The 15,469-nt window shown below is 54.1% G+C and overlaps 1 protein-coding gene across 1 annotated transcript in view; it reads left to right on the top strand.

Moving 5' to 3' along the window:
• LOC311201687 (hydrocephalus-inducing protein-like) overlaps positions 1–10,517 on the top strand; it is a gene marked incomplete at its 5' end in the record, with an annotated part of 39,836 nt that extends 29,319 nt beyond the window's left edge. Inside the window, 13 exons of the mRNA XM_084276116.1 lie at positions 196–509; positions 2,320–2,512; positions 2,755–2,964; positions 4,011–4,148; positions 5,424–5,601; positions 6,075–6,205; positions 6,880–7,013; positions 7,409–7,545; positions 8,358–8,485; positions 8,602–8,823; positions 9,182–9,331; positions 10,195–10,256; positions 10,345–10,517. Coding sequence (XP_084132242.1) covers positions 196–509; positions 2,320–2,512; positions 2,755–2,964; positions 4,011–4,148; positions 5,424–5,601; positions 6,075–6,205; positions 6,880–7,013; positions 7,409–7,545; positions 8,358–8,485; positions 8,602–8,823; positions 9,182–9,331; positions 10,195–10,256; positions 10,345–10,480 — 2,133 coding nt within the window. The 3' untranslated portion in view covers positions 10,481–10,517. The remainder of the gene's footprint in view (positions 1–195; positions 510–2,319; positions 2,513–2,754; positions 2,965–4,010; positions 4,149–5,423; positions 5,602–6,074; positions 6,206–6,879; positions 7,014–7,408; positions 7,546–8,357; positions 8,486–8,601; positions 8,824–9,181; positions 9,332–10,194; positions 10,257–10,344) is intronic.
• Positions 10,518–15,469: the final 4,952 nt, after the last annotated feature.

Below are 15,469 nucleotides of genomic sequence, written 5' to 3'. Positions count from 1 at the left end.
TTATGGGTGTAGAGCACAAGGGGGTGAGCCTGAGAGTCTCAGAGAAGAACGTTGTGCTGCATGGTCAGGGGCACGTTATAAAGAAAATGAAGGCTGAAGCAAGAAGCCCACGTTGGGGTTGCACTTTGAACACTGAGGCGTTTTGTGCTCGGAACTTCATCACACCAGTGGTTAATACTCGTCATCTTCTTGCAGCCCATAAAGCTGGGGACCGGGAAGGAACTTAATCTCTCCATCGGGTTTAACCCTGCTTTTGAAGAGGGTTGGAATAGTTGGGAAGCAGGGAAAACTCTGAAGATACAGTTTCCTGAGCACCCTCATGAGGAGCAAGTCACCATTCGGGGAGAAGTCTTCTTCCCAAATCTCCATATCCAGACCACAACCTTGGACTTTGGCTGCGTCTTGAATGACACCGAACACGAGCGCCACATCCAGATGACCAACTGCAGCCCGCTGCCCGTCCAGTACCACTGGCTGTTCCTGGTGGACGACTCCACAAGCCACCTGAGGTACGTGCACCTCTCCTTGAAGCTCTTCGTCCGCTGTCCCGTTTGTCCTTTGCAAAGCCTGAGATGGTTTGTGTAGCATCCGACAAATCCCTTTCACTTTCCCTTGTGGAAAAAGCACCTCCCAGCTTCAGGCAGGGAAGGTGCCCAGGGAGTGGGGCTTCTCCACAGCTTGAGGTGGGGATTTCCATGGCTCGAGGCAAGCGCCACCTTGAACTGAGTTCTCATGTGTTCTGCTGACCATGGCATTCACACAGCGGCTGTTGTGTGTGTTCCGGCGCTCGTTGTGTGTTGTGTGTTCCGGCGGGTTCTGCTGCGGCTTTGGGTGCAGCAGTAGGTGTCAGTAGGAGGACTTGTCCCCACGTCCCTGGGCACCAGGGCCACCCAGTGCTGGCCTGTGCTTTCCAAGCCCAAGAGCAATCTCTCAGTTGTGCTGTAGCGCATCTCTAAAGGCGTTTTCGAGCGGTTCTTCCCGCTGTGGCCTCTCTTGCATAGGTCAGAAGTTGACTCTGGGCAGTTTAATTGCAGCAGCCAATGGTTTTTCCATACCGCCCCGGGAAACGGAGCGAAGTTACCCATTGAGGGGCAGCTCTTCCGAGTCCTAGAACAATTGGCTTTGCTGGACGCAAGCCCGCAGGTGCTGGTTCTTCCAGCAGATGCCGAGTCACCCAGCTCTGTTGCCTTGAGGGTCGTGAGTGTCCTTCTGGCAGGATCCTCTCCTCCAAAGGGTTTGGCATTGCCCCTTTGCTGGCTCGTTAGCGCTGTGGCCATTTAGGACAGCTCCCTTTTCTGCTCCGCATGTTAATTAAGCGGTAATGTGCTCAATCAGGGTCCCTCAGGAGACACCATGTGATCCTTGTGGCAGAGCTGGAAATGAAGACGGTCTCCAAGCTATTAACACCTCACATTGCTCATTAAGAGCCCGGCAGAAGGGCAGCATGTCAGATCTATTTTTCTGGTCCACGTTAAGCACTGTTGGTATTGTAAATTATCAGATGAAACTAAGGGGGTCTGACATGGAGGGAATCAACCGTCAGGGCTGGTGACGGTGAGATGGATAGAATGGTGGTCAGACCGGTGTGTGGCTGGAGAGTCTCCAGGCGCTCCCGGTGTGTGTGTCCCATTGGCACAGGCACCTCCCTTCTCACCCAGAAGAAGTCAGGCTGCCCGAAGGCAGCTGAGGTACCTGGGTGTCCCGTGCAGTGCTGGGCTCTGTCCAGTTGAGGCACAGCAGGCTGGAGGCTCCAACCCATCCCAGCCCCGGCTCCATCCCAGCCCCGGCTCCATTCCAGCTCTGGCTCCATCCTGCCTTGTTACACGTAGAGAAAGCCACCAGCGTCGCTGCTTGCTCGTACCGACCCGCGGCTGTGGGTCACTCTTGGGGAGATGTTCTGCATCAGTGTCTGGCTGAGCCACAGAACTTCTTGCCGTGGCTCTGCAGGTGGGGAAGGCACGGTCTGGGGTGGCAGGTGCTTTTGGGAGGGTGCTGCTGGGTCTGTACCAGCCCATGGCTGCCTGGCTCTGTCCCTTTGCCCTCCAGTCTGGGCTTGTTGCAGGGTTCGTGTGTGTCTCCCTTTGCTGCCACGCTCCCCACCCCGGTGAGGTGTTCACCCCTGTCCCCATCTGCTGCTCCTTGCACCCGGCTGCCGGCACCGCCGCTATACCGGCATCGTCCCCAAGCACTGACCTGCTCTGACCCACTTATGGAGCTGCTGAGCTCCCACCTTGGTGCCGGATCCTGCCAAGGAGCTGCTCCTGCTGCCCTCCCTCCTTCCCACTGCAGCTCCACCATCAAAGCTTTGTTGTTTTCCAGGTTAACTCCTCCAACACCAAATTCTTTCACAAAAGCCAAACCACCAAAGGAGGAGGGAGCTCAGCTGGAGTGCCCAGCACCTTCAGAGAGCATCCTTGGGAATGGGAGTGTGGAGGAGCCACTTGAAGCCCTGGCAGGGGTGGGGGATTCTGTCCCACAGCCACCAGATGCAGATGACACCCTGGAAACAGAGGTAGGTGATTTTCTACACCTCCCACCAGCGTTGCCTCCCCCAGCTTACGCATTCATTACTGAGTATGGGAGAAGATTTTCCCCATGGTCTTTCCACTTTTAGGCAGGGTGGCTGCAGGATGAGACTGGGTTTGAGGAAGAGGCCCTCCAGCCATGTCTGTCCTTTGCTGCAAGCAGTGGCTCCCTCCTCTCCTGCACCCATTTCCACACCTGATGTCTCAGTGTCTCTTCCCCTTCCTCCAGGTTTTCCACATCCTGCCGCTGTACGGCGTGCTGCAGCCGGGCGAGAGCGAGCGGGTCAGGGTCACCTTCTCTGGCCATGCAGACATCATTGCCCGCGTCACGGCGCTGTGCCGCGTGGAGGGAGGCCCGACCTATGAGGTTGCGCTGCGTGGGGAGGCCTCGCTCATCCACTACCTCCTGGACAGCACGGAGATGGACTGCGGGCTGCAGGTACCAGGCGCTTCTCTTGGCAGGAATCCTTGAGACCATCCCTGGCAGGTGGCTGCCCACCGAGGTCCAGGACTCTCACTGGCTTCTTTGGTTGTTTGGCTTGGAGGTGCAGCTTTGGGGTGACAGGTCCTGTGTCCAAGCTGGTTTTAATGGTCATCTCCATTGCCCTTCCTGAAGCTGGGAATCCCTCCTCTTCAACGAACTCTGGCTCCCAGGGCAGGCGGTGATCTCCAGGGAGTTGTGCCCTGAGACATCCATCTGCAGATCCGCTCCCGGATCCTGGGGTCCAAGGAGATGGTCTCTTTCAGTACTCTCCATAGACCAGACCACGGTGGGCTGGCCATGCTGGATGGGGCAGTTGCCTTGATCTGTCCTGAATTTCCTTGAAGCCTTTGCAGAGGCTCTGCTCCATCCAGGGCTCCATCCAGGGCTCCATCAATCCGAGAAGCGGGGGAAGTCCGAGGGAACTAAGCTCACTGGAGATGGATCAGAGACTGAATAGGGGCTCGGCCAAGAAGGTCCTTGGCACTAGTTAAGGGTTGCTGTCCAGACCACTGAGCACCCCCAGCTCAAGGGGGCTGGTAACAGAAGAAGCTTCCTGGTGGGAGCCATGGTCCTCCTTTGTGTTTCAGCTGGCTGTCAGATGACGCCTTAAAGTGCTGAGGACTTGTATCTTAAAATCCTAGAACAGTTTGGGTTGGAAGGGACCTTAGAGGTCATCTTGTCCACCTTCACTGAGCAGGGACATCTTCCACTAGGTCAGGTTGCTCAGAGCCTCATCCAGCCTGACCAGATGTTTCCAGCAGTGGGGCATCCCCCAGTTTATTACTGAGCTTTTTGTGGTGGTTGCTGCACCTCTGCGCGCTGCCATAAATACCTGCGTCGGTTCCTCAGGTTGGCCTGGGAGAGTCAGGTGCCCGTCCCTCCTCTTCCTCTGCCTCTCTCTTGTGTTGTGTCCATCGGCTCTCATCCCAGTGTCAGCAGGAGGAGATTGCCAACATCCAGATGTGTGTCCTCAGTTTCCCGCCCCTCTGTCTTCTCTCCAGCTGTTTACCGAAGTCACCAAATCAGAGGTCACCCTGCGGAACAGCGGGAAGATGGGATTCACCTACGTGGTGCTGAGCCCCAGCACGGCCACCGCGGACAGTCCTCAGCCTGGCGTGCCCCTGGTCCTGCCCAGCACCGTGAGTAGCACGAGGGGTTGACGCTGGCTCCACATCAGGCTGCCCAGGAGGGGGTTATAGGGGAGGAACAAAAGGTTGGGCAAGCAGAGTCCTAGTTGTACCAGGTGAAGTTGTGCTGGTAGCGGCACTGGAGCGGGATGGTGCAAGGTCTCCTGAGCATCTCCTTCCCCTCAGGGTTGGGTGGTGGGACAGGACTTCCTCCAGGTCCCTGCCTGCCTCCTGTCAGCACTAAGGACATAAATAGTCCCTCTCTTGGGCACGCAGCTCCTGTGTCGGAACTCGCGCCGGCCCCTCGCTTCTCCAGCTCGTAGCATCCCCTGTCCCAGTGCCTGGGTTCTGCCTGGATCCCTCAGCTGAAGCAGCATTCCTATCCGTGTCCCTCCTGGCAATGGGAAGAGGAGGCCAAATGGCTTTCATATGTCCTCGTGCCAGTCTCCAGGGGTGTCACTGCTCCAGAGGACACGGCTCTGCTTGGCCCTGGGCAGTTGCTGCTGTGCAAGCAGCTTGGCAGGACTTGCTTTTGCAGATGCCGTGTTGGGAGCTGGAGTCCGGGGCTCCGGGGACCAAGAGGCAGGATGTGTCCTGCTCAGCAGCTTCTCCCTGCGGCGTGGGGGGGCGAGCAGGGAGCTGAAGGTCCAGCCCAGTGAGCTGAGAAGAGCTGTGGCTGTGCCCTGTCCCCTGAGCAGTGTTGCCACCTGTTTGTATTGGCTCTCAACCTGCTTGGCATGAGCCCAACTCCAGGCTCAGACAGCTCTTCTCTAGGAGCCCAGTGAGGAGGGGATTTGTGGGGAACCCCTTCATCCCTGGAGCTCGTCCGAGCCTCTGCCTCTGCTTTTCCAGGGGTGTAAGTTTGCAGGTCACTGTGAGTCTAGATCGTGCCATGTACCCTTGGTGTAACCACCCAGGCAGGAGCTGTTGGTTGGGCTCATGAGTAAGAGGTCAGGCTCTTGGACACCAGCCTGGGAGCCACTGCAGTGCCGTGACAGGAGCTGCTGGCCCTGCTGAGAGTTTGGGCACGCCGCTCCTCCTCCACAGCAGCTGGCAGAAGGGCTTTTCTTTGCTGCTTGGCTCTGGCAGAGGGTGGGCAGTGTTGGCAGGAGGACAAACCACAGCCCGGTGTAGGAGACTTGAGCTTTTGGGTGCAGGGAAGCTGGAAGGCGATGTGTTGTGTGAGAACCTGCAAGGTGCCTTCTCATCTCAGCTTACCGGTGGTCTGAGCCACCCCTCCGCCAAGCCCTCTGGTTGAATTCCCCTCCTCTTCTTCCACACCTCCAGGGTTACATTGGACCTGGCAGAGAGCAAGTGCTCACTGTCTATCACCTGCCGGGAGTGCCTGGAGTCTTCTGCAGGACCTTCCAGATCCAAGTGGGTCACCTGGAGCCAGAAGAGATCAGGCTGAAAGGAGAGGGGAATTTTCCCAGGATTTATTTGGACCTTCCGAGGAGAATCAAAGGTGAGCACTGTCTGACTGCTCCTCGGGGAGGTCCCCTGGGGGTCTTTTTCTGCCCCCCTGTGTCATCATGCTCATAGGGCAGCTCACACCCACCTCCACCAAGCCTGGAGGTTTCAGGGCTGTTGTTCTTCTGGTTGCTTTCTAGAAGCACATGGGCTTTGCTCCAGAGAGCCATCCTGGCCAGTGTCATCTGTTGGTGGCCTGGATAAAGGGGACAGCTAGAAAGCAGTGTTGGGGAAAGCTGTAATGTGGGCTGGCAGGGATTTGGGCAGGGGTGGGGGGGATGAGATGCTCCCTTGTGTGGAGGAAGATGGGTGGGAGAGAACATAGAAGAAAAGCAGCATCCTCTTTCCATGCGTTGCTGGAGGAATGTGTTTGTGGGAAGGGCCAACGCTGGGGGTGTGGAGCTTCCCAGCTTTAACGGGGACGCCGCTGCGCCCACACTTCTATTTGTGGCTGTTTTCTTCCTTCAGGAAATGAGAACTATGAGCACATCCTCAAAGAGGCAAAAGAAAAGCTTGGAGGAGGCAGCCAGAGAGACGACGCGGTGGTTGTCGGGGAGGCCACGGCCAGCGAGCCACCCATGGACGACTCTGGCACTGTGGTGAGACCGGCTGCTGCCCTGTTTGGCAGGGGCCACCCTCTCCCTGTGTCACTTGTCCCCCTTGCAGCTGGCTCCCCTGGGCTGGCCACAAACATGGGGCTCCTCTGGTAGTAGTCCTTCCCGTGGGTGCCTGAGCTTCCTGAGTGCCCGAGTGGGAGGTCCTGAAGACTGTGCTCAAGCAACTGAGATGTGTCTCCAAGAGCTGTCAGCGCTGATGTGGTTCCCTCATGGAGAGAGCTTTTGTCTGAGCTGCCCTGGCAGCAGCTGGGGACAGGCAGCTACTTGGAGCTCTGGCAGGTCCTTGACTTGTTTGGTCAGATCAGCTTGCATAAGGGTGGCTGAGCAGGCGAAGGTGCTGGAGTTCATCTCCCTTCAGATATGGTCCTGGCAGATTCGGAGCAGCTGGACAGAAGGACCCCATCATAGACTGTATTGGCAGGGACATCCAGAGGCCATCTACCCCCTGCAGCGAGTAGGGACACCTTTAAGTAAATCAGGTTGCTCAAAGCTTCATCCTTGAACGTCTTCAGGCATGAAGCCTCCACCACCTCCTTGGGCAAGCTGTGCCAGGGTCTCACCACCCTCAGAGTGAAGGACTTCTTCCTGCTTCTTACCAAGAGCAGGGTGGGATTAACTTGCCTTTGCTAACCAGCCACTGTCTTTGTTTTCCTCAGCTGGACGTTGGGCTGCAGATGGAGATGGAGAACATGCTGATGGAGCAGCACGCCCTGGAGCAGCAGAAAGCTCTCTCCTCCGGTTCCCCAGAGGACGCTGCCTTTGACCAGTGTGCTCGTCGGAGGCTTCTCAAGTTAGTAGGGCCCCTGTGCTCTGATGGTAGCGCACAGTGGTGCGCCCCTGCTCCTGGGAGCTCCTTGTCTCTGGGAATAGCTGGGGACTTGAGAAGGGGGTTGGTCCTGACAGTTTGGACGTGCTACCAGTGAGCAGCCTGAGGACTTTTTTCCAGTGGCTTTTCACAGCAGAGGAGTTGTGCCCAGTGTCTGTTTAAACTCATTTTATTCTAAGAACCTGTTAGTAGCTGATAAAACCTTGGACCTGGGTGCCCCGTGACGTACCAAAGTCTTCTTAGCAGAAGATCAGACCTTGGGCTTCATGGGCTGGAGTTTCTGCAGCAGTGACTACAGAAGCACCTGCTTTGTTTGCATCCTCCTCCACCTTAAGGACTCTCCTTGCTTCTCCTTCCAGAGTGGAGCTGCCCGAGTACATCCTGGACTTTGGCCACGTCGTTCTTGGTGACATCCACAGGCACGTCGTGAAGATCACCAACCCCGGGCAGCTCCCCGCGTCCTTCTGCGCCGACGGACGGGCTCTGTGTGGCACCGGTAACCCATGCTGGAGAGACTTCCCGCGGGCTTGAAGGACCTGTCTCTGACAGATGAGCTGGGGCCACGGGGAAGGGTTTTGAGTGCTCTTTTGCATCGTTTTCTCTTCCTTCCTCCCCCTGCTCGGTGCTCTGCAGCCGGAACTCTCCTGGCCCGCAGTGTCCAGCCACCTGGGCTGCCCTGACGCTTCATTGCGGGGGCTCCATGGGCTGATCACCTTGGTCACCTCTCAGCATCTTCTGCTCTTGGCTACCAGGAGCATCTCCTGAGTGTCTTTGTGCGCTCCATGAGCTTGTGTTGGGAGCAGACGGGACCCTTGGTGCTTTGGAAGTGCTTTGTTTAGAGTTCGTAATGGCACAGTGCTGCTTTAGCCTCTCTTGAGACAACAGCCTGTGAGGTCAAAACAGGCTTTCAAAACAGGTCCTTGAGGACCATCAGATGGTGACTTGCTGCGTCTGAAGGGTGGTCAGGTGTCTCCTCTAAATTGTCTTCCAAGCAGCACCACAGCACAGGGGAATCTTCCCTGGAAGTTCTTTGGAGAGATCTGCGCATCCTTCCTGGGGGCCTGGTGAAGGAATTGCTGGTGCTCCTCAGCTGATGGGTTTCCGTTTTACCCTGCGGGTCTTGAATTCAGGCTGTGAAATTCCTTTCCCTTTGAGCGGTGACAAGAGAGAAGGAGTGGCAGTCTTCTCTGGAGACACAAAGGGTCCTTCTGCCTGACAGTCCTGTGGACACCCATATGGTCTGAAGATACTTGTGACCAATTTCACGATGCTGGTGTATCTCAGCTGCTTTATTTTCACCCATTCAAGGTTTTAGTGTGGATCTGGGCTGCGTGAAGAACCTGCCCTTCTGTGAGACCGAGACCTTTGAAGTGCGCTTTGACCCGCAGAGTGCCAACCTGCCGGTGGGAGAAGTGAATGTTGTCCTGCCCATCAAGGTAGTGTATTCTTCCTCATCTCCTTGTGCCAGCACGGCCTTTTGAGGCAGCTGTCAGGTTGGGGGCAGCAGCAGATGTTGCCTGGACCTTCAGCTGGATGCTCTGCCCCTCACTAGGCAGAAGAAGGCCCCACATTTCCCATCTGCCTCCGTGCCAGTGTGGCTGAGCCATCTGTCTGCGTGTCCAGGGACAGACTGGAGTTTGCTGCTGTCCAGTGTGGACAGAGTCAGGAAGAAACCATCCAGCTCAACAACCAACTCCAGGTCCCCTGTTCCATCACCGTGAATGAGCCCATTGTGAAAAGGAGGAAGAGACGACGCGGGCCACGTAACTTCTCGGTTGGGTTTTCTGTGCCTCTCGTGCCTTTTCTGCCGCTGTGGGTGCCTCACCGCATGGGGACGGCTCGTGGGAGGGAGATTGGAGGGTATGGAGCAAGGCTGGTTCACCTGGACTTGTTGAGCAGCTGATGCTTCGCTTCTCTGCCACCTTCACCCATTCGTCCTCCTCCAAGGACGGTGCCTGCCCGTCTGCCTGCCCTGCCCACAGGTTTTCCCTCCAGTTCTAGGCTGTAGTGGCCACATCTGATCTGGATGTGGGTGCTCTTGGCGCCGTGATGGTGTCTCAGAGCACTGTGGGAACTTGAGGGTCTGTCCTCACAGACCAAAGAGACCTCACAAGGTTCCTTCCTGTGCCCAGGTGGACAAGTATCTTCCACTGTACATTAAACAAAAGCTGCTCCAGCAGTGGAAGAACAAGCGCTGTGTCTTCCAGGTGCTGCCCTCGGCCGGGACCCTGACTCCGGGACAGCGCTACAACGTGCGAGTCAGGTTTACACCCCGGAAAGAGGTGAGATTGACGTGCGGAAAATAGACTCTCTAACTTGCTGAGAAGTATAAGCTGCATCCGAGTCCTCATCCTGTTCCTGCAGCCGAGGGGGAGGCTTAAAACTATCGTTCAGATCCTGTTCTGGTACCTGGTAAATTTTATCGGGTCTGGTACACCTCTGCCCTATACTGCACGTCGAGCAACACCCCCTCAGTTTACCTTTGTGTTTTTTATTCTCCCTCTCGAGTGCTAGTACCATAGGATCTTGTGGTGGGACTAATCCACACTCCCTTTGCCACTCTGGATGGTGTTGGAGGGTATAAAACATATCCAGATATGTAATTTCATCCCATTTTCCTTCTCTTCTTAGAAATAACATCAATTGTAATAAGGTGTTATAATCTAATGTTCCATTGAGCCCCATCTTCTAATTTATCCCAAGGCCACTACTGATTACAATATTTCATAACTGTTTTCTTATTTTCAGTGCCTCCTGATCCCACCAATTCCTTCCAGTGGGCTAGCACACACCCTAGGGGATTCTTCTTAGAGGCTCCACTTTGATTGTTACCCATCATTTTAGGATTAGACTGCGACGGTTACAGTTTGATCCTTCCCTTTCTAGTACTTTCTGTGGGGATGTAGGGGGAAAACTGCCCCTGCGCGTTTCCAAAAACACAGTTAGGTGAACACGCAGTCAAGCAGCAGAGCAGTACAAAGTGGCTGGTGCTGGTGGGGGTGAGACCCCAATTCCCTTGCCTGAATCACAGGATGCGCCTACAACTCCACGAGTGGTAGATGTTCCTTTCTACAGCACTATAGCCAGGCAGTAGGGACAATGTCCTTGCTATGGCTGTAGTGGTATATTGTCCCCTTGTCCTTAGACTTTCAGGTTGTCATCGCCTTTCAAACGAGTGCGGCTTTACCCACCGGAACAACCAGACAGGTGGGTGTTACTGAGACTAAAAGGTCTCTTCAAGCTCAGATAATTTAGAAAGAATCTAAATTTTCCTTTTCTGTTGTTTTAATTCTAGGCAGAGGACCCAGGCTTCTGCTCCAGCTGATGCGGATATGTGGGAGCGACGCTTTAAAATGGAATGTTTTGTATTGTCAGCACTTATTATTATTTTTATTATTTTTCTTATTGTGTCTTTTTTATTGTTGTTATAGTTGTGCATAGTAATAAAGTTTTGTTTTTGTTCAGTTATACAGTTCTGTGCACTGAAAAAGATTAGTTTTGTTTAGTTAATCAAGAGTTTCTATCTGTATCTCTATTGGACATCAGGGGGAGAAAGTTGCTACACCACGTGACTCATAACTTTATAGTAGACAAAGAAGGGATATGGTTCACAGTAACTTTGCATGCGATTCACCACATCTTGGATCAATTAGATTAGACACGGTGGAAATATTTCATTTCCCACATATTCCTTTCTCTTAGTTTTATTGCTCTTCGAGATCTGTATTAAGTTTTTGATCTCAACCTTCATCTAATATCTACCACAAGTTCCAACCAATCTCTTCACAGGGATTCGGGACTACAAATTGGGGCCCTTTACTTAGTTTACAGTAACTTGATTTCACAATCACTCACTCATGCACACCACAGCAAACACCAAGATTTACGCCAGACAGCAAGTTTTACGACAAACAGTTGACATTCTATTAATTAATTGTCTGTTAAACTCTATCTACATCCATCCCCTCAGCATTATTGCATGTCACTGAATCACTGGTACCAGCAAGCAGCCCCAGCCCAGGCCCCTTCCCGGGCTCAGCGGGGCTGTCGCCCGTCGTGGTTCACCGCCCGTGGTCCCTGCGGTGCCGGCATGTTCTGGGCAAACTGGGAATCCGCTTCAATGGTGGAGCGTTCCCAAAGGTGGTTTGAACGTGGCCACTGGGACTTGGAAACTGGTGGCTTGTGGACACGAGAGCTCTGGCTCCCAGTCCCTGGGTGTTCCCGTTGCTGGCCAAAGGCTGAGTGGAGATGACACCCCTGATTGCGAGCGGTCGGGAGCTCCTCGCCCCTCTGATGGAGCGATACAGAGCGGATGTTTGCCTGAGGTGGCAGTGCCAGGACTGTCTGGGCAGTGTAACCCTGAAGGAGGAGGAGAAGCAGCCCCTGAGCCCACCCATGGGGCCCTGCACTCCCCCAGGGCGAGCTGAAACCCCTGTCAGTCCATTTAAATCCATGGGATACCCAGTTCCACCTGATGCCAGGAACCATCCTGGTTCCTGGGAGCCAGCGTGCCAGGGCCCCAGCCCCTGCTGCACATCAATAGCCATGGGTGGGACCCCACGGTGCAGCAGGGGGAGGGTGTGGAATAAATGCTGTGGGGTCCCACCCACAGCAGACAGTCCTCCACAAAGTTCTCCAATGTGAGTCCTTTCCCACAGGGCTTTACCTGTTCATCAGCTGCCCCACCGTGGATCACAGCTATGGCGGGCAGTAATAAATCCCAATGTCTCTCCAGTCCTCCATGGGGTCACCAGCCTCCCCCCAGCAAATCTCTCTCTCACTCATCTCTGTGGGCTGCAAGTGCTGGCAGAGGCTTGCTCCAACGTAGGGTCACAGCATCTTCTTCTCTGTGTCTCCACCTGTTCCATCCAGCGTGGAGCCTCTCCACTGGCCACAGATGGGGTCTTGGCCTTTTCCATGGACTGTGTGTGTGGGGGGAAACACCCTCTCCACCGTGGGTTTCTCCACAGGCTGCAGGGGCATCTTTCTCTCTCCAACACCCGGGGCGCCTCCTCCCCAACCCTCCCCAGCCTGCGTGTCTACGCAGCTCGTTACATCTCCTCACTCCCTTCTCTGGTGGCAAAATGCAGCTGCCAGCAGGGTTTTTTTTTTTCTCCTGTATGTGATTCACAGAGGCGCTTTGGCCCAATATTTACACTTTGGGGCCACAGAGAATTCCAGCAGCTCCTCACAACAACCATTTTCTACAGTCCCATGTCTCTCCCAGCACCCAGCTACACAAAACTGTGACACCGGGGGAGCGGCGCGCTAATGACCCGGGGTTCATTAAAGTTGTTTTCATTAGACGCTGGGGTGTGGTGGTGACAGCAGCGACCTCTGCGCCACTGACGCCTGGCGTGGTGCGGGCACAGAATGACAAGCTCTATGAGAAGAGGAAGGTGGCAGCGCTCGAGATGAAGTGAGCGGTGGGAGGGGGGCGGGGGGAGGCTGCCTGGGAATCGGAGACGCACCGGGGCCGGGGTGGGGGGTGGGTCGGCGGGAGCTGGTTTCGGGGGGGTGGGGGGGCGGGGGATGGTCCAGAGACTGTGGGTCCAACCTGGCTCCCCAGCGACATCTGCTGCTTCTTCAGCGGAGGGAGGGTCCAGGGGAATGGGGCATTCCCAGGGCACCAGGGGAAGGGGCCATTGTCAGGGCACCGGCACGGCCCTGGTGCAGGCATTGCCCAGGGTGACCTTGTCAGGCCGGGGAGGGGGACGGTGCCCGGGCATGAGGGGCCCCCGGGTGCCACCCACGTCCCTGTCCCACCGGTGACCGGAGCGCCTCTCCGAAGCCGGGGCTGCCCTGGGCCAGCAATGGTGCCAGGAGCCCCTTGCAGAGCCCAGCCTGCCCGCGGGCACACGCTGGGTGCAATAAATCCCTGGCAGGCGTTAATTGGAGAGCACCTAATTGGGAGTGGCATCCTCTCTTGCAATGCTCTTGGGGCCAGACTGCTCCATGCCTGGCCCTGACCATGGTAATGGACATGAGGGTCCTGCTGGACCACAGTCAGGGCAGCACCCATGCCCATCGTTGGAGAGAAGCTGCAAAAGCAAGAGAAAAAGTAGAAAAGAGGGTCGTGTAGAGATGTGATTTGTGCGTCACGGTAAGGAAGGTGCAGACAGGAGGACGCTCCTGGGACAACCTTTTGTATAGGAATGTTGTGGTTCTTGTATTAATGAAAAGTCCAGAAACCTGACTGGAGGCTGCTGCCTCAGCCATGAGAGGGGATAAAAGCTTGCTCAGTTGTTATTAAAGGTGTCTTCGATCCACCGCGATCGCAGTCCGGGCCTTTCAATACGCCACCAATGGCGCCCAGTGCGGGGCACTGACACGACTCGCTGCGATCCGGTGCCGCGGCTCAGCTGAACTCAGGGCAGAACGCTGACAGGAAGCGCTACCGGCGCCCCAGTGCCTCTCGCAGGAGGAAGGTGAGCGGCTGAGAACTGTGGGGATGAATGTAATCAACAGGATTGTGAAGGAACATGGGAAGAAAAGGGATAGTGGAGAGTTACAGCAAATTTTTCTTTGGACTTTTAAAAGTGATCCTTCCACAAACAGTCACAATATTTCTCATGCAGAAATCTGGGATGAAGTTGGGGTCAGATTTGGGACGGTGCCACTAAAATGGCTTTGCCAAAAACGTTATCATTTCCTCCAAGTGGAATTGAGCCATGAAGGTGAATTCATGTTTTAAGGAAATGGGGGTGGAACAGGAGGCTGAAGAACAAGCAAAAAATGTGTGTAGAAGAGTAAAACCTATTACCAGGTTTATTTTTTTTTCTTCTCCATCCAAAATACTCTGAGGTGGGATGGTCCAGGTGAAAATGAAGCTCTTTTGATTTCAGCAGTGCCTCTCTGGAACCATCACCGCTGTGTACATCTAACTTTCCCTGAGGGGTTGATACCCATTGCAAGGAAATCCCTTTGTGCTAGGATGCAGCTAGGCTGGCTTGGGTTATCAGTTTCCAGCAGGTGTGCTGCTATGTTCTGAGGGACATGATCTGCTTCAGCTGGGTAATACTACTTAAGCTTATCCAAGTGTGGCTGGTGAGGAAATAAGCACACCTTGTTCCCTTCTAGCTGCAACAGCAGCATGGACAAACTGTACCTGTTTCTAAACCAGAGTACCTCTTCCCATATTCAAGTGAGATTCAATTGTCTTGTCTGCCAAAGCCAATCACCCCTGCAATATTTCCAGGGCACAGGGGAGCTGCCTCAGTCCCCCTGTCTCCTGTGGTGTTTGATTGATGTGCGAGAGCCAGGTGCCCCAAGCAGCCCATCCTCCCTGAAAGGGCAGCTGTGGAGCCCCTGCAGCCCCCTCACTCGCCCAGCCCTTGCCGCTTTGGTGACAGAGATGAGCTGGTTGAAGCTGATAAGAACGATGTTGAAGACAGAGGCAGTGCACACCAAGTAGTCCACCACCAGCCACAGCTTGCACAAGCCCCGGCCAAGTCTCCTCCACTCACTGGGCACCACGAGGTCCACTACTTGAACCAGCATTACATTCTCCACTTGGATCTGAAGGTCAGTAGCTCATACTCTCTGCTGGCTAGCGATGGTGGTTTGGACCACCACAGAGTCTCTAATTACAAGAGTTACTTCTCATTAACATGGCCTTAGGTCATAAGGAAATAGACTTATTTAGTTGGGTAGCCGCAATGAGTGGGGAACTCCAGAGGAGAGATCTCTATCCCTCTGGGTCAGTTCTCTCTCTTGACAGTGGATTGAAAAGAAAACAGCACAGATTCTGTAGGAAGACAGAGAGTACTATCAGGATTGTGTATAGGCTGATAAATAAAGCATATGCTTAGGTCATGGATGAATTATGTTATGCCTCTGAGTTAGCTGGACCACAGTAGGACTTTATACACAACAAAATTGAAACTACCCATGGCGTATCACAATGTCATGGTCTCTTACTCCTGATTATAGTATGCCACAGTTCTTATCCTGCCATGGACACTGAGGATGAGTAATACTTCTTTACTTTGCCCCTCAAGTATTCTGAACACATTACAGTGCAAACATGAACGTGAGAGTTTGGAAGTGATGCATGGCCCATTAATTAAAAAATAACTTTTTTTTTGAGCAAGATTTTATATCCTTTTTCCTTCTTCTTCCCTTCTCTGCTGTTCTTTTTCTCTCCTTCTTGCTAGAATTCTCTACTTATGTTCAGCTTTTCCTGCAAACAGCCTTTTACCCCTGAGGCACTAGTAGATTTCAAACCAGGAAGCCAGAGTCATTTATTTCTGTTCACTGTCTCCTGGACATTGCAGTGATTACTAATCAGGTGTGGTGTCAATCTATTTTCTAAATAGGTGCCTTCCTTCATAAAGAACCATCATAATCAACACTATTGGCTACAATACAGATAAGAAAGTTCTGAGTACTAGAATTATCTTTGTCAACTGCAGCTTGAA

Source organism: Gallinula chloropus (assembly GCF_964237585.1).
Source record: "Gallinula chloropus genome assembly, chromosome: 28".
Classification (NCBI taxonomy): Eukaryota; Metazoa; Chordata; class Aves; order Gruiformes; family Rallidae; genus Gallinula; species Gallinula chloropus.
Note: the sequence above shows the minus strand (reverse complement) of the source record. Positions and strands in the feature narration are given on the sequence as shown.